The 22,899-nt window shown below is 37.3% G+C and overlaps 1 protein-coding gene across 1 annotated transcript in view; it reads left to right on the forward strand.

Annotated features, from left to right (window-relative positions):
- MAMDC2 (MAM domain containing 2) overlaps positions 1 to 22,899 on the forward strand; it is a 239,786-nt gene that overhangs the window by 124,501 nt on the left and 92,386 nt on the right. Inside the window, exons 4-7 of the mRNA XM_001365384.4 lie at positions 1,282 to 1,366; positions 3,562 to 3,699; positions 16,742 to 16,998; positions 20,487 to 20,580. Of these exons, the coding sequence (XP_001365421.1) occupies positions 1,282 to 1,366; positions 3,562 to 3,699; positions 16,742 to 16,998; positions 20,487 to 20,580 (574 nt within the window). The remainder of the gene's footprint in view (positions 1 to 1,281; positions 1,367 to 3,561; positions 3,700 to 16,741; positions 16,999 to 20,486; positions 20,581 to 22,899) is intronic.

The raw sequence follows: 22,899 nt of genomic DNA on the forward strand, positions 1-22,899 counted from the left end.
TTGTTAGGGAAGATTCTATTGCCAAAGGACATCGAGTAGAAAGTCATTGGGAAAGATGTACTTATATTTTTAAGTGGTATCAATAAAAGATTTAATTTTTAAAATTAAAACTGCTTGAATTCTTCGCCAAAGGGCTGAGTAGTTTCATGACACCCTTCAATAGTGGGACTGTCTTTCATTGCCCAATCAGGTTAAACTGTGGCCTAGGCTATACTTGATGACTGCTACTAGTAGCTAACAACTGGGTAGTGCAGAGAACCATTGTGGTTGTTTTGTACATCTAATAACCAACCTTAATCAGTACACACTAGCTCTATCTTTTTTTAATATGAAAATGAATGTAAAATGTGCAATAGCTTGTTCTAATATTCAATTTAAAAAAATTTTAATCAATCAACATATTTATCAAGTGTTTACTTTATGCCCAGGACTGTGCTAGACACTTGAAAATGCAAAGATTTAAATGAAACAGTCCCTGTCCTCAAGGATCTTACATCCTTTTTTAAAAATGTATTATTTACTTGTTTTAACATTCTTTTCTTTTGAAATTTTGAATTTAAAATGTTCTCCCTTCCTCCTATTCCCTCTTTCACCCACTGAGAAAGCAAGGAAATTTATATAAATTACATATGTGAAATCAATAAAATATATTTCCATATTAGCCACATATTAGAAATAGCGAGAAAAACAATGAAAGAAAATCATACTTCAGTTTGCACTCAAAGATCAGCAATTCTCTCTCTGAAGGTGGATAGCATTTTTTCATTGTGAGTCCTTTGGGATTGTCTTAAATCACTATATTCATCAGAGTAACCAAAATTTTTGGAGCTGATCATTATTGCAACATTGCTGTGAGTGTACAATGATCTCCCATTTTTTGTCACTTCATTTTGAATCAGTTCATATAAGTCTTTCTGTTTCAAGTGTGTTTCCAATAAGCAACATTGAGAGAGAATTAAAGAGACAGACAGAGACAGAAAGGGACAGAGACAGAGAGAGCACATCCCTCTTTCCACTCCCTTCATTTTTTTTGGAAGGAAAGGGAGATTATTTGTTCTCATACTCTAACATACTATCTTCCTTATGACTTATACTTCCCAGTGTGTTTTTAGAGTAAGGGTAATGATATATCAAACTACAACTAAGTGGAGATAAATGGAGCTTTCTTGTCTTAAGTTAATGAAGAGCCCTCATGGCTGAATTATTAGGGAACCAAAAGAAGATCATAGAAACATGAATTTAGAAGCCCGGGATTCCTTTCTTTTTTCCATATGCTTACAGATATTAATAGAAGGTGTACTGGGGCAGGGAACTACAGCCAGCATTGCAGTCTTTGAAATTAAGATGACAACTGGATATTGTATTGGTAAGTGGTTTTTCATTTCCCTTGTTTCAAACAATGCTTGCTAAAAAAAAAAAATTGCTGTTGCCGGGAGAAATGTAATAGCCAAACACTGTTTCTTCTTGAGATAAACTAATCTGGGGTGGCACCATAGGACAAGGGGGAAAACACTAGACTAGAAGTTAAGAGATCTGGGTTCTAGTATTGTTTCTGGCACTAAATAATTGTGTGATCTGAGCAAGTTAATTCATTGTTTTGGGCCTCAGTCTCCTCATCTATAAAATGGCAGGATGAATTAGGCTTCTACTCCTTTTAATTTTCCCATTCAATGAATTTGACCCCTAGGAAATCTCCGCAAAGTGCCTTGAAGTCTTAGTTTGGCTAACTTAAACTCAACATATATTTTTTTAATTCACCACATTCACCTTAAAGAGGATATATCAGGAGCAGCAAAGTGGCATGGTGGATAGGGTACAACAGTGGAGTTCAGATCTGGTCTCAGATACGTCCTAGTTGTGTGATCCTGGGCAAGTCACTTAACCCAATTTGCCTAGTTCTTGCCCTTCTTTCTTCGAGTTGTTACTAAGGACATAAAAAAAAGGAGTTAAAAAAAAAGAACTTGCCACTATTATCCCAAGAGTACTAGATTTCAGGAAGAAAGAAAAACTGATATGGCAACTATAACATAGAAGTCACTGCCTGACCTCAATGGCTTATATAATAAGAATTTCTAGCTTGCTGCACATTCAGCCTTTTGTTAAAACAACTGCTGAGGAAAACAGGCATCACATGGTCTCCTCTTTATCTTTGTTGGGATCCATTACTCTTCTTTGACCTCCCAAATATCAACATCAACATAATGGGAAACAGCCAGATTACTGAAGTCCTGCTTCTTTTGAAATCCTGGTGCTGATTTGAATTTAAGAAGAAAATAATTACAAGTGTGTTTTTCTTTCTTCTTCACAAATAAAGAGTTTGGGGCTTCCCTGTGCTTGATTTGGGGTGTTCTGGCCATCTCCATCATTTCTATTGTTTCTATTGTTCCCACAAATACTGCAATTCTCTGGATAACCACAGACCTTTTTGCTTCTCTCTCAGTGGAAGTGGGAAGGGATAGGAACTTTTAAACACATATAAAGTGGTTCTCATGACCCTTCTGACTCAATTTTCAAAGGAATCATGAGACTGTAGATTTAGAACTGCAAGGAAATCCAGGAATCAGTTAGTCCAGTTACCTCTAACTAAGGAAACTAAGACCCAGAGAGGATAAGTGGCCAGGGCCATACAGGTCAGAAGTAACTCTTGAACTGTAGTTCTCTGACTTCAAGTCTACTGCTCTTTCCACTGTAAACTCCTCAGAAATCCAAGAGAAACACCCTTTACCATGAACTGGACAAATAAGAGTAGTGCCTTTCCTCTGGGAATATATGAAATACTTTCTGTTAAAAACATGAGATGATTCCATCAATATCTCAGGCACATGTAATTCTGTCTATATGGGAGTTCCCTATACTTATCTGGCTATGTCTTACAGTCATAGATCACAGGATCATATATTTAGATCTAGCAAGCACCTTCGACGCCATAGGATCCAGTTCCCTCATTATTATTTTTTTCTTTACAGATGATAAAATGAGGCAAAAGAGATGAAATGCTTTGTCTAGGGTCACAGAACTAGTAAGTGTCTGAGGTGGGATTTGAACCCACCTTTTTCTGACAAGTCCTGCATTCCATCCTCTTTACAATACTACTTTATAAGGAAATTCCTGGAAGAGAAGACAGTTGCAACTTCATGGAGATGGGAAATGGCTCCCATCAATGTATATTAGGAACTATTTTCCAACTTGTAGCCAGCCCTAATAAATGAGCTGGGAGCAAGTGAGAGCTTTTGTGTCTTATGTAAAGTCACAAACCAGTCTGAATCAGATGCTGGCCTTGAATTCAGACCTTCCTGGTTCAGAGACCAGTTCTCTGGTCATTATGCTACACTGCTGATAATGCAGACAGATGCTTCTCATTTTAGCTCTTAGTTGTTTTAGGAAATCTAGCGAAGACAACTCTGATATGATGATTTCAGTGAGATAAAGAGCAATCCAGCCATCGGAGTGTGTGGGACCAGTCCTTCCTTTAAGTTCTGAGTACAAATGCAGTGGGGAGGGATTGAATCTCTGTTGAAGTATTTTTTTCTCTTCTTACTCCTCACCCCCCCCCCATTATAGAGTGTGACTTTGAAGAAAATCATCTCTGTGGCTTTCTGAATCGTTGGAATCCCAATGTGAACTGGTTTGTTGGAGGAGGAAATATTCGGAATTCACATTCAATTCTTCCTTATGATCACACACTTAAAAGTGAACTGGGTAAGTCATAGATAAGCTTTTAAAAAAGGTAGGGGGCTCAATAAATAAGAGCCAGACTTGGTGATAGGAGGTCCTGGGTTCAAATATGACTTCAGACACTTCTTAGTTGTGTGACCCTGGACAAGTCACTTAACCCTAATTGCCTAGCCCTTGTCACTCTTCTGTCTTGAAATTGTTACTAAGACAGAAGGTAAAAAATTGTGTGTGTTTTTTTTTAATTAGTTGGCTTAGCCCTTACTTGCCTACTTATACTTACCTGTGTAAATGCCACATCTTCCCCAGTCAGGGACTGGCATTTTTATCTTTGTAATTCTAGAATTTAGCGCAATATATTTCATATAATTGTTGCTGTGACATGTAAAAGATGAAATGATTGAGGACACAAAGGTTTGAGAGATGCTTTTTGAGTTAGTAAGCAATGTATGCCAATGGCACAACAAATCAGTTCCAGGCCCCTCAGCTTTGGCACTGGAGCTTAAATATGGGGAAAGACAGACTTTCAAACATTAAAAAAATCATCAAATAAGACCAATTAGTTGAAAGAAGACAATTAACTGGGATAAAAAAATTAGATAATATGATTTCTAATTGGAGAAAAGAACAAGAACTCTATAAGTTGGGAAGGGGAAAGCAAACAGAAGCAATTTCTTGAAATAAGGAAAGGAAAGTCACCTTCCCCCATTCCAACTTTGTCTGCAGTCAGTCAAAGGAACTTGGAAACAAGAACTTATTTATCCATCTGGGACCAGTTTTCAGTGTAAACTTATGGATTCTTTGAGATGAATAATTGTGAGAAATCTCCTTAAACCAATCTTTGGATCTGCCTGGGTTTCTGGTCAGCCCAACCTGTTACGGGTCTATAAGCAATAGGTAGGTGGTTAGGCTTCCTAGCCACACAAGGATAGGTTTAAACAATCCAAAAGATTTTCTCCCAGAGGGCAGCTGGGTAGCTCAGTGGATTGAGAGCCAAACCTAAAGACAGGAAGTCCTAGGTTCAAATCTGGCCTCAGATACTTCCTAGTTGTGTGATCCTGGGCAAGTCATTTAACCCTCAATGCCTAGCCATTACCACTCTTCTGAACTGGAATCAATACATAGTATTGATTCTAAGATGGAAGGTAAGGGTTTAAAAAAAAAAGATTTTTCTCCCAATTCCCATAACTGAATACGGTTTTGACATGGAAATTGAACTAGACCCATAACCGAATAGAAAAAGAACTGAGCCAGCTCCCAAATTGAGTCACAAAATGGAGTCAGTATGGTTCACTCAATTCTCCCAATTAACTACTTGGTATTCTAATCCCCTTGATGCTTAATAAATATTTGTTGAATTGTTGAAATTGAATTGGATTTTGTGTGTGAAGCAATCATGCCGAGTGAAGTAAATGCTACCTCGGATCGAGCATTTCACTCATTAATGCTACAAACGTTTTTTGAACCACTAAGTATAAATAGGAGAAGGAAAATTGGATTGAAGAATAGTTGTGGGCAGACTCACTTTGTGGGACTGTGAGTATGGCATAATTAAGCACTACTTCAAGAAGAGTCAGCTCAAGTCTATTTCTTTGTGCCTTTCATCCTCTGTGTCTCTCTGTGTGTCTCTCTTTTCCCCTCGCCCCGTCTCTGACTATGTCTCTCTGTTAGCTTTGCTCTTTTCAAGTATAAAACCTTGAATTCCAAAGATCAGTACGTCAACAAGCATTTATTAAACCCCAACTATGTGTCTAGGCACTGTATTAGTCACTTTGGGATACAAGAATGAAGAACAAAATAATCCCTGCTTACAAAGAGTTTACATGCTATTGGGGGAGGGGACAAATGATCTAGAGAAAGACAGATCATCAGAATAAATAGAATAAATACAAAGTAGGTTTGGGGGAAGGAAAGACACCAACAATTAGAAGAAGAGGTTTCCAATGATCCTGAAGAATATCAGAATAAGTTTTATGTCTTTCCATCCTATCAGTAAGGAGGTGAAAGACCATGGATGGGAAATGCACTCTATGGTGTCAGGTATGGTCACTGTTTCTGTTGGTTTTGATGAAATATTTTGCTTTGCTGCAAGAGCAAAATTAGTGTGGGATTAGAGGGAGATTCAGAAGAAATTAATGCAGAGTTAAAACAAATCAGCAATAAAACTTTAATGTGAAAAGGAAAGGACCTGCTGTAGGAGCAGAGAGGTGGATTAGAAGATTCAATTAACATTTTGAGAGCCAAGTGGCCATGAGTTCTGGCTGTCCAAAGGAAAAATGGGGAAGGCTGGTTGAAAGGTTTCAGTGAGAAGCCTTTCTTCCCCAGGCAGTCTCTAGCCACAGAAGGGAGGCAATTTCTGATCTCATCCCAGCCCTTACAGAACTAGATAGAGAATCTGTGACAAAGAATAAGAACTTACTACTTCATAATTAAACAACAAATTAATTTTTTTCTTGTTTTCCCTTAACGAATACCAAATAAAATTAGAATTTCCATATACATTGTAGAACAAGTACACAAGCTTCAAATTCCTATTACGTAAGACTTGTTTTTCTTCTCTAATATGATTACATATATAAATTAAGTTGTAACTTTATGATGCTATTCCCATTTGACTCCCATTTCTACCATAGAAAAGAAAGAAAAACAAAACCCTTGAAACAAATACACATGCTAAGCAAAACAAATTCCCATGTTCCTGCACATGTCTGTCACCTGTCAGGAAACCAGTAGTATTTTTCACCATCAATACTCTAATTGAAAGCATTGGAAATATTTACTTTCAGCTAAGAATATCAAGAATGGCTTCATGGAAGAGATAGTATCTTAAAGAATGAATAGGATATTGTTTAAAGGAGGGTATTTAAAGAGGAGATTATGAGAAGATAAAAGGTATATAAGAAGTAAAGGACAAAATGTATTCAAAAATCAACAGATAGGGCAGATTAACCTAGGAGATGAGTAGGAAACAAGATTGACAATGTATCTTGAAATCAAATCATCAAAAGCTTTGCTCGTTAAGGAGTTTGGACTGAGTAATTAATAGGAAGCCATTAAAAAATTTCCAGCACGACAGTGAGACTATTAGAACAGTGCTTTAGAAGGATTAATCTGGCACGAGAGGAAAGGATTAGACAGGAGGCAGGCTGGACAAAAGGAACAGAGCTAGGGAAAACATTTCCTTAGATACAACTGTTTGTATACAGATCAGGAACTGAAATTGGAAAATGTCAAAAACAATATTCTCACTTCCTTCTTATAAATGTAATAAATAATATAGATTATAGAGTTTAGTTACAAGTGAAATGATACATGGCAGTGAAGGGGATTAGAGTTTTTATACACACTCTCCCTATCTTGGCACAAAATCCATACACTATCCCAGGTCCACATACATTCCTTCTCCTCCAGCAGTCACAGCTGGGAGCATGCTTATGCAGATGTTCACTGAATGTGCAATGGATGAAACCCTGCTGTTTCATGTGGAGTGAAGGAGGCTGTGTCTATGAAGCATATAATATTTTTTTTTCAAAATATAAATGAGATTAACTTAAAAGAAAATGAGGAAAATATTCAAGACATAGAGGGTATGAATTAGGAAGTCCTAAGTTTGAATCCTGCCTCAGACACTTAGCAGCTGTATAACTCTGAATAAATCTCTCTCAACTTCAGTTTATCTGTAAAATTGTGATAATAATGATATCTGTCTCACTAGATTGGTGTGGGTATCAAATGAGAGATAGATAGATAGACAGACAGACAGACAGACAGACAGACAGACAGACAAATAGATAGATAGATAGATAGATAGATAGATAGATAGATAGATAGATAGATAGATAGATAGATAGATAGATAGATAGAGATGGATAGAGATAGATGGATAGATAGAAAGATAGATAGATAGATAGATAGATAGATAGATAGATAGATAGATAGATAGATAGATAGATAGAGATGGATAGAGATAGATGGATAGATAGAAAGATAGATAGATAGATAGATAGATAGATAGATAGATAGATAGATAGATAGATAGATAGATAGAGATGGATAGAGATAGATGGATAGATAGATAGATAGATAGATAGATAGATAGATAGATAGATAGATAGATAGATAGATAGATAGGAGAGGAAAGAAGGAAGAGAAAGGGAGAGAGAATAGAAGCATTTTGCTAACCCTAAAATAGATATGTATTTATATATATAATTGTATGTATATATGAGTGTGTATCCTGACTTATAGAAACAATAAGGTTTACAGAGTGTTATAAAGATAGATATACATAAAGAGAAATATAATATATAGATATATCTATCAGATGACCTTTATAGAAGTGGATAGATAAGTAGGCAAATAGATAGATTGAAAAGCACTTTGCTAACCTTAAAACATATGTGTGTGTATCCTGACCCTTGCAGAACTATGTGTATGTGTTTTAATGTTTGACAAGTATATGATCTAGATACACACATGCACATACAAATGCCTATTTTAAATTTCACGAAGTGCTTGATAAATACAGATTATGACATCTATGATATATGACTACAAATAAAGTGAATTTATAGAAATGGATAGGTAGGTAGGTAGATTGAAAAGCACTTTGCTAACCTTTAAAACATATGTATGTGTGTGTCCTGATCCTTCTAGTACTCTGTATTTTAAGTATGTGTGTTTTAAGGTTTCCAAAGTGTGATAAGTATGTATATGCAGATATACTTTTAAGGTTTATAAATATAGATTCATATGTATGTAGCCATCTAGAAAGTGGCCTTTATAGATATAAGAGAGACATGAAGCACTATTAGAATTTCGTTTTTTATAAAGGATGTCCCCCAAACCTTTGTGCAGTTTTAAGCAATTAGAGACTTTGGACAGACATGCTGCGCAGGGCTTTAAGGGTCTCCGTGTTTTACAGGCATTCTTTCATTTGGGCCTCAGAAGAGTCCTTTGAGGTAAGTGCCCCATTTTGCAGAAGAGGAAGCTACAGAGTGGAGAGGTTACATGGTTAGCTGGCTAATAAGCTAGATTAAAGGAAAAGTCCTTCTGACTCACTTTTAGATTATTATGAGCAAAGAAGACCTTAAATGACTTTGAATTTTAAAAGCTCAGTTGTTGAGGAATAAGGGAACTTGTTATGCTTGCATAAGGGAAATCTAAGCAATAGAGGTTAACCTTCTGAACTCTAGATATAAAAAATCTCCCTGTGACTAGCCTGATGAATAAACAGTTATTCAGACTGAATTGTGCCAGGAATCTCTGCTGGAAAGGACTAGATTATGGATTCCATGCGATAAGCAGTTTCTTGGACCATTCATTGACTGTGGTTTAGCTAAAGCCAGGATATGATCCACTCTTTGAAAGTCCTCCCTTCCCTATCTTAAAGGCGTTCATGAGCACTGAAATCATTGTGGTTATTTTGGAATTCTGCGGATACCCTTTATGTCAATGTGGTATATGACAGGAATATCCCTGCTCTAAACCAGGACACCTGGTTTCAGGTCTTGGCTAGAACATTAGCCAGTTGTATGACCTTGGACAAGTCAGTCACATAATCTCTATGGACCTTAACTTCCTCATCTGTAAAATATGGAGATTAGATTGCATGTCCCCTTCCAGATCTTAAATGGTCTGCTTCTCTGTTTAAACAGTGCTGTCTCATAATTCTAACCTTAGATCTTATCGAATTTCAGCTAGCCTTAAAAGTTAACCTTAAAGGACCATATAAAGAGGCACAATGATTACCAGAAGCAGCATGATTAGTGGATAGAGTACTGAACTTAGAAAGAAGGCTTGGGTTCAAATCCCACCTTAGGCATTTAGTAACTAGGTAACCATGGAAAAGTGGCTTAACCTCATCATAAAATGGAGATTATAATAGCTATAGTGACTACCTCACAAGATCATTGTACAGTTAAAATAAATATATGTAAAGAATTTGGAAAAGTTTAAGGTATTATAAACTAAATTATATTTTTAAAATTTCTTTTATTTTTTAATTTTTTTAAATTGCCTATTTTTAATTATTAAAACTAAGTTTAATTATTTAAATGTTTTTATTTGAAAAACATTGCCTATAATAACTCAAATCTAAGGATGTGAACACAGTTGCAAATCAAATTGAGGTCATACTCTAAAAATAGAGTAGCTGCTCCTCTCACTTACTTTTGACCTTGCATTAGGCTTATTGATTTTTTTATGCAATCAATCAACTTTGATTGTAAAGTGCATGTTAAATCGCTCAGATATCTATTGCATCAAGCGTGTGCTGTTTATATCTTCTCTCATTATCATTCTTTCTCTGGAAGCCTTCACTCTGCTTCTTTACAGAAAAAAAATCAAACCAGAAGAAGAAAATGCAAAGCATTCTCTGAATGCTGCCAAAACCTTGTGGATGGATTTTTTGATGGGCCAAATCTTAAGAAGGCTGATGAAGTCTTCTTGTGGGCTCCATTGTATTATATTTTGCATGATATGTGCCCAATTAAACTGTATTTTATAGGTAAAAAAGCTGTGAACAAAGAATTTTTATTTATGATTTTAAAAGTATTCCAAAATTTGTAAAAAGGAGCAAAAAAATTTTGAGGTATATCCCCAAATGCTTTTCTTACATAGATTAATAGGTCGATATAGTCAGAATCATAAGAATGGAATATCTCTGCTATGTAGAATTGGATGAGATTTTTATCCTTTTTTCCTGAGCTCTGATTCATCAAGCTTATTCTTTTTTTCCCATTCTAAGAAGTGAAACTGAATTATTCTCTTATTCAAAACATTTGTTACCATCTTGTACTTTTCTTAGCAAAAGGAATAGAATTGTTTATAAAATAACAAGAGCAATGAATTATTATTGAAACTTAAAAATTATTCAAGCTTATATTTGGTTCTACTTTTGAAAGGTAGAGAGTTAGGCACATCTCAGAACATGACAATTAGAAAACATAAAATGAATAAAAACTTAATATTTCTCCCTTCATTCACTATTTTCTCTAAAACTCTCTTGCTATGTACAAGTCCAGCATTCCGTTCCCAGAAAGACTAATGTACTGAGAAATAGTATGACATAATGGACAAATCATAGTCAGAGTCAAGAAAATCTGAGTTCAAGTGTTGCCTCTGACACAGAAGCTATGTGGCGCTGGACATTAAGCAGTTTCATAACTTCAGGAATACCTGAGTTCAAATCCCTCCTTAGCTACTTACCCTGGTAATCACTGTTCATCTGAATTTCCCTCCCTGTAAAATGGGGATAATTATAGTACCTATCTCCCAGGGTGGTTGTGAGAATTAAATGAGATAATTATAATCCACTTAGTACAGGGTCTGGCCCATAGGAGATGCCATATAAATGTTATTTTATTTTGGTTTGGTTTGGGGTTTTTGGACTAGATCAATGATTTTATTCATTTGGGAGCTCTCAGTAATAAAACCCCATCTCCTAGTGTAGACTGGCACTTCCCCTTCAAGTTTTATTCTTAAAAGGTTAAATCTCTTGTTTATACTCATGCCACCACTGCATGCGTTAGACAGGGGACTTGAACCTAGGTCTTCCTGAGTCGGAGGTCGACTTGCTTTCCCCTCAGAACACTGCTTCTTAACATGTCGGTTTCACACTTGCTTATTCTGTGCCTTCCCCCAATCATAGTCAACATGTTAATACTATTCCTTGAGACCTGTGTCAAATGGCTGTTTTACCACAGTCTACTACAAACTCTCTGACTCTGAAACCTGAATTTCAAGAGACAAAGAGACCTTCCCTAGAGATGCTGAATCCTTTCTATCTTTGTAGTGTTCCAATGGTCAAGAATTCCTTGAAACCAAGCTCTTGTCTTCCCAAGAGAGTTTGAAACACTGTCATAGTTACAAATAGCTCAGCCTGAGTGGAAATGGTGTAGATTCACAGCTATGTTAAAGCCTGTTTTTTTAATGTAGCCAAACCAAGGGCAATCAGTAGGAATTGATGGTTAGCCAGACTATTTGAAAATAAAAGTTCAGGAACTGCCCTAAAAATCTCTTTTTCCTAATCCAAGGGAAAATGGCCATCTGCCAGGACGTTTAATTCAAAATGAAATCCGGACAATTAACAGGGTGACTACATCAGAGTTTCCCTTAGAAACAAGTGTATACACACTATGAATACAGGCATTAACCCTGAAGCTACCCATGTTTTGACAGAAATCATGATTGTGTGCCTTGGTTTTTCAACTAGCTGAATAGTTGTTTCCTCCTGTAAAGCTCAGACTCTTTTAGGATTCTCTAGTGATAAGTGACAAACACTCGTCTAACAGAGGTGATGTTGACATGAAAGATTTAAGGCATCCAACATGGAAGTTCTTGATTTTTGACCTCATGGGAAACTCACTGCACTTTTCTCCTCTCAGAAAAAATCCAGATGCCTTGTCTTCAGTTGGAGATTAAAAACTAGATAACTAAAGTCAGTCACTCTGACCAATTAAAGAATCCCTTAGAGGCTGGATTGGCCATGGAACTCTGCCCAATTCTATTCACATGCACATAAACTAGAAAGACCCTGGAAAAAGACAGATGGACTAAGAGACTCTTTAACCAGAGAGGATCCTGGCTGTCTTCCCTAAAGCCAGTTAGACATATTTTCATGATGCCAGGCCACTCATCAAGATTTTCTGCTAAAACTAATAGACACAGTGTCTACCACACTGCCCCCTGGGACTGCTCTCAGTTCAGGATGTACCTGGCAGCATCCAGACCCCAGACTTGTACAGCACTCCCAAGGCTTGGTATTTCCTGGCCTCTACCTGAAAGGTGATTTCTGAATCAACTCTTCTCTCTTTCCTGCTGAGTGATTTCTGTTATTCTACCATTTACTACCTTTTTTCCCTCAGTGAGAAACTTGCAACAACTGACAATTTGCCAATAAGATGTAGCTCAGTTTGGCAATAGATGAATGACCCTAGAAGAAAGGGGTAACAGAATTTGGTCTAGTCTGGTGGTTAAATATGAGACTTGGTGTCAGCAGTTCTGGTCTCATTCCCAGCAGCTCCACTGACTCACTTTGGGCAAGTCACATTATGTTTGCTTGATATTTTTTTTATGTACAAAAATTTGATCATGGTTGACTTGGTTCTAAGAGTCTTGTGCATGAACTGCTAATGGGGCTCTAAAACTGCACATTCAGAGATTAAAATGTTGTCCCCCCAGAAGGTAAGCAATCATCCTGAGAGGGTTATCATGTTTCTGTCAGCTAGATGAAGCTGATTCATTCATTCAAAAACATTTGCTGAGTGTCTGTGCTGCATATATGAAGTACCCTGCTAAAATACAGGAGGGATCCAAAGATAAGACCTGTTTTTTGGCCCTCAAGTAGCTTATTCTCTCATAGGCAAGATAAGACATAAACAAAAATAACTGGGGCAGTTAGGCAGCAAGGTGGATAGAGCATCAGGCCAGGAGTCAGGAGGAACTGGATTCAAATCTGACCTCGGATTTCTAGCTATATGACCCTGGGCAAGTTGCTTAACCCCAAAGGCTTGCCTAGTCCTTGCCACACTTCTTTATTAAAACTAATTCTAAGGCAGAAAGTGTAACGGTTTAAAAAATAACTAAAATATATGGCACAGTGCAACAAGTGTGTTTGGAGAGGAGTTCAAAAGAGGGAGAAACCACTTCTTGATGGGAAGATTAGGCAAAGTTTTCAAGAGAGGAGATGGCATGAGCTGGACCTTGATGGATAAATTTTCAACAGCTAAGGATTGGGGGAGGAGGTCAGGGCTTTCTGAAGAAATGGAGAAAAAAATATGAGCAAAGATTTGTGGGGAAACAGAAAATGGTAAATAGTCTGAGCTGACTGTAACTTTTTGGTCCACACCTGTGATTTTGCCAGGCTAGTTGCTGGATGGAGACTCTTCTAATGTAGAACAGTGGATCTGTAACTTAAGAGGGACTTGGAGCATTGAGAGAGATGAAGTGACTTGCTTTTGGCCAAACATTCAATGTGTCATGTATTGACTCCAAAGCTAACCTTCCATTGTTGAGATAACCTTAGTATCTTGTAAGATCTCATTGGTCGTAGCATTCTATCCATTGTCCTCATCCTCTCTGATTGGTGGGTAGATACATTTAAGGAGAGGGCTCAGTCCAAATATCTCCTCTTTTCTTACTTGGCTGCAGTTACCTATTTTAAAACTTCTCTGATTAACTTTATGATGCTCCTGAATCAAGGACCTTCTTCTCCCCACACCCCCAACAATTCCTCTCTTACTGCTTTTCAGCAGTCTTTTGTGTGTTGGATTTCTACATTAGATTGTAAGCTCCTTGAGGGAAGAGACTATCCTTTTTTCCTATGTATATCTCCAGAACTTAGCACAGTGATTGACACATGGTAGATACTTGATAAATATTTAACAACTGACATATGAAAAAGAGTTGCATGAGATAATACTGCCTTGGTTAAGTGAATGTCAGGTTATGAAGAGCCATGAATGCCAGGGTGAAAAACTTCCATTTTTATCCTAGAACTTACAGAGAACTGTTGAATGTCTCTGAGGAGGACAGTGTTGGGTGAGAAGCTATAAATAAGTTGGAGGAGATAAAAAGGGAAGGGATGAGCTGACTGATTAGAAAGCAATTCCCATATTAGAAACAAAGTAGAGGTTCCTCAGTTGGATAGTGGTTAAGCAAATTGTGATACACCAATGAAATGGAATCTTTTTTTGCCAGAAGAAATGATAAACATGAAGAATGCAAAGAATCATAGAACATTTACATGAACTGATTCTGAGAAAAAAAGCAAAACTAGAAAAATCAAATATGCAATAACTACAGCAGCGAAAATGGAAAGACAGAAGCAACTTTAAAACCTTGAATGCTATATAATTAGTACTAAGGAAGAGATGAGAAAACGTACCTCACTGCCTTTTTTTGCAGAAGAGGGGAATTGTGAGTGAAAAACATTGTACAGACTGTTGGAATTAGTTGATGTATTCATTAGTTTTTCTGAACTGCCTTTTTCTCCCCTTTTATTATTGTTATAGAAGATGGCTCTTTGGAGTAGGACAAATTTGGAAAGGAGGATAACATAAAACAAAAAGATAGCAACTCTAAAATTGGGTGTTAGCAATGAATAAAGAGTTTAGAGGGATGTAGCTAGGAGTCACATATTAGAGATAAATATCAAGGACTCCACTTACACTTACTTTATGAAAAGAGTAAATTTTGAAGCTCTTTGTGTTGCCTTCCATGTTGGTGTATCTCAGTCAGACCAGACCATTCTTTCCAAGATAAAAGAATGTTTCCAATGTTTCTAATGTGAAAGAGAATGTCAGTATAATGATTCAGGCCTCTGAAAATACATTCTCAGGCCATCACATTGCAGATTCCTGTGGTGACATGGTCAATTAAGTCTCCGTCAATCAGTTACCATTTATTGGGTACACAGTATATGTGGAATATTGTACTAGGCTGTATGTGTAGTAATAAAAATGTTTCACGAACAGTACTAAATTTGCTTTGACTCTCCTGGGATCGTCAAAATATTTTAAATTCCTAGACAGTATTTTCTTTTTTTCTAGAATGTTAGCAAAACTAGAGAAGAAAACTATTAGAACCTTCATACTTCCACCCAGTACTCATTTTCCCAACAGTTTCTTGGAAATGGAATCTGTATAATTGGCAAAACAAGAGGCAAAAGAAATAGATAAATTGTCTGCCCTCAGAATGTTTACAGCCTGATGCCCTAAAAAGAATATGCTTTAAAAACATTATACATTTCAGTGAGGTAGAATTAGAAGATAAATGGAAACAAGTTAGATTTACCAAGGGATTTGGCTATTACTACTATATGTCAAGGCTCTGTTATACCCCCTTCACCAAAACAAATTACAATCCTTTTATGTCCTTAGTAGATAAGTCTTCTTGAGTTGCTAACCATTGCCTAGCAACTAACACTCTTCTAACTTAGCTAGTCTGGACAATAAATATTCAGCCCATTTTTGGACCCATACTGCATTTGATCAAGTAATAATCATTTAATCCTTACAACCACCCTATGGGATAGTTACTATCATTATCGCCATGTTGTTGTTGAGTCATTTCAGTTGTGTCCAACTCTTTATGACCCCATTTTGGGATTTTCTTAACAAAAACACTGGAGTGGTTTGCCAATTCCTTCTCCCACTCATTTTTCAGATAAAGAACTGGGGCAAACAGGATTAAGTGACTCCCCCGGCTAGTACCTGTCTGAGGCCAGATTTAAATTCAGGAAATGAACCTTCCTGAAATAAATATTTATTAAGCATCTGCTATATACCAGAAATTGTGCTAGATGCTTCCTGATTCCAAGCCTAGTGCTCTATCCATTATGCCTTCTAGCTTCTCACATAATCATTTTAAATGTAATATAACAGGCTAGGAAAGATTAAGCAACCCAGTTAAAAAGTATCCAAAGATAGATTTGAATCCCTACCTTCCTAATTCTAAGCTAGCATCTTATTCCCTTCATCTATGATCTTCAAGAATCCAGCACTACGAGGCTTCTAAATAGGTCATTAGTGGAAGTTGATTATAGTATTTCTTCTTTCTTTTTTTTAAATGAAGATAGTAAATGTAGTTTTTAGTCTTGCTATGCCTTTTTGTAAAATGGATATGAAGATATTATTAAAACTGTGATCTGGAAACGTTTGAAAAGTCATTAAAATCATTCTCTTGAAACTACATTTCATTAATTTATTCAATGATAGTGCCAGTTGATGGTACTGCTCAGAAAAAAATTCTAAATATTACCATTAGCTGCTCAGAAAGTTTGCTATAAAATTGACAGGTAGATTAGCCTGTATAATGACTAAATCAAATCAGTATGCAAACTTTCAAGCTTCTGTCCTCCTATCACTATATTGGCTATCTTCTCTTTCCTGTTAATCTAATATACATTAGGACCCAAGGTTCCACTCAAAAATTATGTGAGGCCGTTTTATTTAAATTAGATGGTGCTGAAGGGCCCCTTTACGGCTATGGAGTTTATGGAGTTTCATCTATGCCATGCATTTCTAAAACTCTTCTCTCTCTGCTTTCCTTCCCCCCTTTTTTAAAGGCCACTATATGTATGTGGACTCTGTTTATGTCAAGCACTTCCAAGAAGTTGCCCAACTCATCTCCCCAAGGACAACAACTCCCATGTCTGGTTGCCTGTCTTTTTATTACCAGCTTCAGCACGGGAATGACAATGTTTTCACTCTTTATACTCGGGATGCCAGCGGACTTTATGAAGAGATATGGAAAATTGACGGTTCTATGAATGAAGCATGGAATCTAGCTGAGGTTGACTTCAGTGCTCCCTACCCAACAGAGGTATGATTAGTTTTCCTTTTGGTCACAGAATGGCCCCCTGAAGCCCTTCAAATGAAATCTTCCCAAATTAAATGGAAACAGAACAGATTATATTTCTATTTATTTATCATTCATTTCTTTATACTAAAAGTCATCTTTATGAAACCAACGAATAACATATTAATCAAAAAGATTTATTAGGGGCAGCTGGATGGCTCAGTGAAATGAGAGCCAGGCCTGGAGACAGGAGGTCCTGGGTTCAAATTTGACCTCAGACACTTCCTAGCTATGTGACCATGGACAAGTCACTTGACCCCCATTGCCTAGCCCTTAATATTCTTCTGTCTTGAAACCAATACACAGTATTGATTCTAAGACAGAAGGGAAGGGTTTTAAAAATAAAATATTTATTTAACTGTTCCTTTGCATAGATCTTGAAAAGGTGTTGTGACCCACTCAGTGCTCTTTAAGTGAAAGTCATTCAATTAATCAATTAATAAATATTTATTAAGTATCTACTATATACCAGGAATTATGCTAGATGCTGGGGATACAAGTACAGTTATCCCTTCCTATCATGACTTTCCCCATCATAGTGTTTGGTCAGCATGAGAAATTAAATGAGAATTTGGAGGGGGGAGTTTTGCAGAAGCCACAGAACTCAAATTAAGGCTAACAGAAGACATAGGAAAAGTTTAGGAACTCACAAATGCACAAAATATGTTTATAGTATTGTATAACCGTGACATATTTTATCTCCTAATACCATTAATATACAGAATTCCTTTTTTAAGTTAAAATAAGTAAAAAGTTAAAGTTTGCAAAAAGAACAGAAAAGCAACAAATGATACACAAAGGCTCCAAACATAGAAATATCTTTCAAAGTTGAGTAACTCATAAATGCATCTAAGGTACTATGAACACTCCATAAAAGAAAAAAAAAATCAGACTTCTTCTCTGGTAGGAAGGGAGAGAAAATTTTATGAGTATTTTCCAGATCGAGGAGCACTGTGCCCCCAACCCCTGTGATATGGAAGGGATATCTGTACAAAGAATAAAGCAATTCCTGTTCACAACAAGTACATATAAAAATATATTAAAGGCATAAACATAAAATGAATACATAGAAATATATACAAAGTAGTTAAATACAAGGTAGTTGGGGAGGGAAAGCTCCAGAAGTTGAGGGATCAGGAAGACTTCATGTAGAAGACAACACTTGAGCTATATCTGAAAGGAAGAAAGTCATTCTTTTGTTCATTGGTATGTTATCAGGATTTTGCTTCAAAGAAAGATGTGGAGAAGGAATATTGATACTTTTTTATTTTGCAATAATTTCCTAATTTGACTTGATGCTTCTAATTCATCTGCCAAATCATTCAACCTATCCTATTCCTAAAACACAAGTCAAACGATGCTATTATCTTGCAGACCATTTATGAGGGCTTTGCACCAGCTTTAGCAGTGTATTACTCCCACAGAGTGACATCCCTCTCTTTTAGAGAGATGCCCCTGGATGAATGTTGACTTATATCAAGGAGAAAACTCTAATAATTACCCCTTTCAGAAGTTTCTGTTTTAGGAAATCCCATAAGAGCCAAGATCCTGATTGAGTGCTTGCAATGCTTTCATTGTTGATAATAAAGTTTAAGTAGTATACTAATGATCGTTACTCATTCATATCCCTCCATTTTCACTTTTCTGCTAACTGCAACATTTTCCCCTCTCTTGAGCAAAGGACTAGAGTAAGTACTGTAAGATGCTCTAAATAATTTTGAATAATATTTCCAGCTTGTCCAATGCATAGACCTAAAAAACATTGTCCATGGTTTCTGATAATGGTTCTTCCATAACATACCCCCCCTCCAGTACTACAATGTCTACTTTAGAGGAAATATTATTTCCTAGTCACTTGTCACATGAGATATTATTTGTTCTTGCAGCCCAATGGAAAAGTTCCTATGAGCTCAGAGCCTAAAGGGGAAAGAAAATTATGTGCCTTCTACAAAAGTGAAATGACTCATAGTCTTAATGATATGGGCCTGTTCGGCAAACTCACATAATTCTCCCTTAAACTCGGGTTAAAATGTGTTTTTAATGGAGCTTTTAAAAAAAATTTTCAATGCCAGCATCAATGCTCAAATGTTTCGATGCTAAACTTTACTTTGTTTGAATCTAGCTTCATGTGTCTCACATATGTATGATTATGAGGGAAGGAGTTTGAATATTTTTCTTGAGTATTATTCATACTTGCAAATATCCTTGGAAAAGCCCCATAAACTGCATAAATCAGTGACATTCATTTATGTGGCTTTCCCTTCCAAAATTAAAAAACTCCCTCTCTAAATAAGATTGGCAGCAATGAATCTTCCATGACCTGAATACTCTAGGAGAATGGAAATGTATACACACACACACACACACACACACACACACACACGTGTGAAATAGATGTAGATATAGCTATAGATACAGCAGCTAAGTGGCTCAGGAGATAGAGAGTCAGGTCTGAAGACAGGAGCTCCTGGGTTTAATTTTGGCCTCAGATACTTCCTAACTGTGTGACTCTGGGCAAGTCATTTAACTCCAATTGCCTAGCCCTTACCTCTCTTCTGCCTCAGAACCAATAATATTGATTCTACAACAGAAAGTAAGGGTTCTAAACAAATACATTTAATTGTTGTCTTTTGTCTTCACCTCACAATATTAAGGAGTTCCCTGCCTTATAACAAAGAAAAACAAAGAGTAATAACAGAGAAAAAAATACCTGATACGTTGATCACATCTGGCAACATCCTACCAGCCCTACCTATGACCCTGCCCTATCAGGATCATAGAGCTAGAGCTGAAAGGGATTATAGAGCCCAACTGGTCCACCCCTCTCATTTCAGGTGAGGAAACTGAGGCTGGGACAGGTTAAGACCTGCCCAAAGGCACAAAGTGGTAAAGTAGCAGAGGTGGGATTTCAACCCTAGTTTCTATGACTTCAGGAAGTTGGTGATCTTTCCACTGTGCCATCCAGCCTGCTGAGGTAGAACTTTTATTGATTTTTGTTCATCCATCATTCATTCTTGCTCCTCTGCTTGTTATAGAATTCCACATGTGAGGCAGAGAAAGAACCAACTAAAGTGCAATAGAGTTCCCTGTGGAGAGCAGGAGGCAGAGGCCAGTCTGATCTCTCTCTATACACGAGCTATTATAATTCCTTTCACTCCTTAATGAAAAAAAAAATGCTCATTCTGCCACTCTTAACAGTGAGTTACATGCATGTCATAACTGAGATCCAAGAGCAGAAAAAGGGAATTCACAGGGAAATTGAAGCCTGGTGGCTTATTTCTCATAATCCCTTTATAAAGGATGCCACCAGAGATTTTGTGTTATAGCACGTGAATCAGTAAGTAGAAACTGGATTTGCCTCATCCATTGGTCATCATAAATCTTGAGTAAGAGCACTTAAGTCCATCCACAGAATATTTAAACAGTTGATAAAATGTCATTTTCCTTTACAGGTTATTTTTGAAGTTGCTTTTAATGGTGCCAAGGGAGGATACATTGCCCTGGATGATATTTCTTTCTCTCCAGTTCACTGCCAAAACCAGACAGGTGAGGAATCTCGTTTTCTGTTTCCTCCCCTCTAATTTTCTCCTTGACTGTATTTTCCTTTTGGGATACATCTTCTTTTTTTTTAACCATTACTTTCTGTCTTAGAATCAATACTGTGTATTGGCTCCAAGGCAGAAGAGTGGTAAGGGCTAGGCAATGGGGGTTAAGTGACTTGCCCAGGGTCACACAGCTGAGAAGTGTCTGGGGGCAGATGGGACACATATCAATTTAGCCCCAGGATTACATAAGTTTCTGCTCTAGAAGGAATAAATTTATCTAAGCTTGGTTGGGGTTAGTTCTGGACCTGGCTAAGTAGGGCAGAGTGTAGATACAGTAAGCAGGAGGTGATAATGGCTGTGGTTGGGTATAGCCAAGGTACTGAGGAAGAAAGTGTGATGATTGAAAAATTAATGTGGGGCTTGGGGAAGTGGGGAATTTTGCTCCAACAAGGATGAACTCTCCTTACCTCCTGGGGATCTGGGTACCATATTCATCTCTCAGGAGTTGTACCAACTGGTCAATAGCAAACTGTTACAACAGGACCCAAGGATAAAATGCAAACTCTTCTGCTTGGCTTTTTAAAGCCCTTTACAGTCTGACTCCATACTCTTTTTCCAGGATTATTTTTATATCCCCCACCCCAATCCCTTCACACCATTTATGCTACCAAGGAACACACCTCTTTTCTCTTCTCTGAGTTTTCCATTTCCTCTCCTGCCTTCATGCCTTCCTTTATGTGGAAATGTACTATCTCCTTCCCTCTGCCACTTGAAATCCCTAAGATTTTTTTAACCTTTCATCTTATAACCAATACTATGAATTGGTTACAAGGTGGAAGAGCAGTAAGAGGCAGGTAATTGGGGTAAAGTAACTTGCCCAGCATGAGACAAGTAGGAAGTATCTGTGGCCAGATTTGAACCCAGGATTTCCCATCTCCAGGTCTGGCTCTCAATCACCTCAGCCACCTAGCTACTCCCTCCTATGTTCTTTTAAGGCTCGACTCAAGAAGGCTTTCCTGATTTCCCCTACCTATTCACATTTCCTCTCCTCAAAGTTATCATATACAGGATGATTAGCAGAGTGTTTTCCAAGAATGTTTAATAATTTTTAAAAATTTAATCATTTGTGTATAGATATTGTGGAAAGGAAACTAGACTAATAGTTTGTGTGGGGGAAGGGCCAACTGGGAGTGGCAGTTGGGTCTTGTGACTAGCACTTCCTTCCTGCTGGGGGAAGACGGGGGTCCTGGTGTTGGAGGAGAGAGGAGCTTGTTCAGCCCAGTCTGGAGTGGCATGCTCTTCTTGGTTCAGCCCAAAGACGCAGGCTTCTAAAGGTTAGATTTGTTCTTGTTTGCTTTCTGTGTACTGCTAAGATTCTGAATTAGACAAACGAGAGTAGACGGGAGTGGGACAAACTTTCCGCCAGCCTCTGGGGCCTGGCCTCAGGTCTGAAGCTGAGAAAAACTCCAATCCCAACTAGTTATTAAACTTTATGTTATTTGAATTCGCAGTCAGCTAAGTGGACTGTCTTTTCTGGTCATAGAGGGAGCTGAACTTCAGTTTCAGTCATTCAACGACAAATAGACCTCATTGGACTCCTGCTGTTTCCTCTCAGCAGGGGGCATCTCCCTCCCTTGCCTCACCAAGCAATATTCCCCCTCTCCCCTTATCTCCTCCTTACCCCTCTACAAACCTCCCATTATTCCCCATTTATCCCCATTTTTCCCAATCCTATTTCCTTTCCCAATAAATACTACAATATCTGTTCATTTATTAAATTTCTCAGATAGAATGTAAATTCCTTAGTTTTCATTCAATCTTTTTATCTCCAATTTCCAGTGTAATGTCTTATGCATAGTAGATATGTTGTATTAGATTAGAGTCTAACCATCTCCTCCACAACCTCTTAACCTTTTTTAAAATAGTATAACTGAATGTCTATTTATTCTTGTTAAGAGAAGCAGATGGATAGCACAGTGGATAGAGTGCAGGAACTGGAGTCAGCAAGACATCTTCCTGAGTTCAAATCTGTCCTCAGACACTTACTAGCTCTGTGACTCTGGGTGAGTCACTTAACTCTGTTTGCCCAAGTTCTTCATCTGTAAAATAAATTAGGTATGGAAATAGCAAACCACTCCATTATCTTTGCCAAGAAAACCCCAAATGGATTGACAAAGAGTTAGAGCTGGCTGAAACTACTCAGCAAGTTCTTAAGTGTGAATATGGCTTATCTACTACCAGAGACTAGTGTAATACCCAGGAATTATAGATTTGTAGAGCTAGGAAGCACCTTAGAAACCATCTAGTCCAACCACCTTAT

The sequence above is a fragment of the Monodelphis domestica genome, chromosome 7 (genome assembly GCF_027887165.1).
Source record: "Monodelphis domestica isolate mMonDom1 chromosome 7, mMonDom1.pri, whole genome shotgun sequence".
NCBI lineage: Eukaryota > Metazoa > Chordata > Mammalia > Didelphimorphia > Didelphidae > Monodelphis > Monodelphis domestica.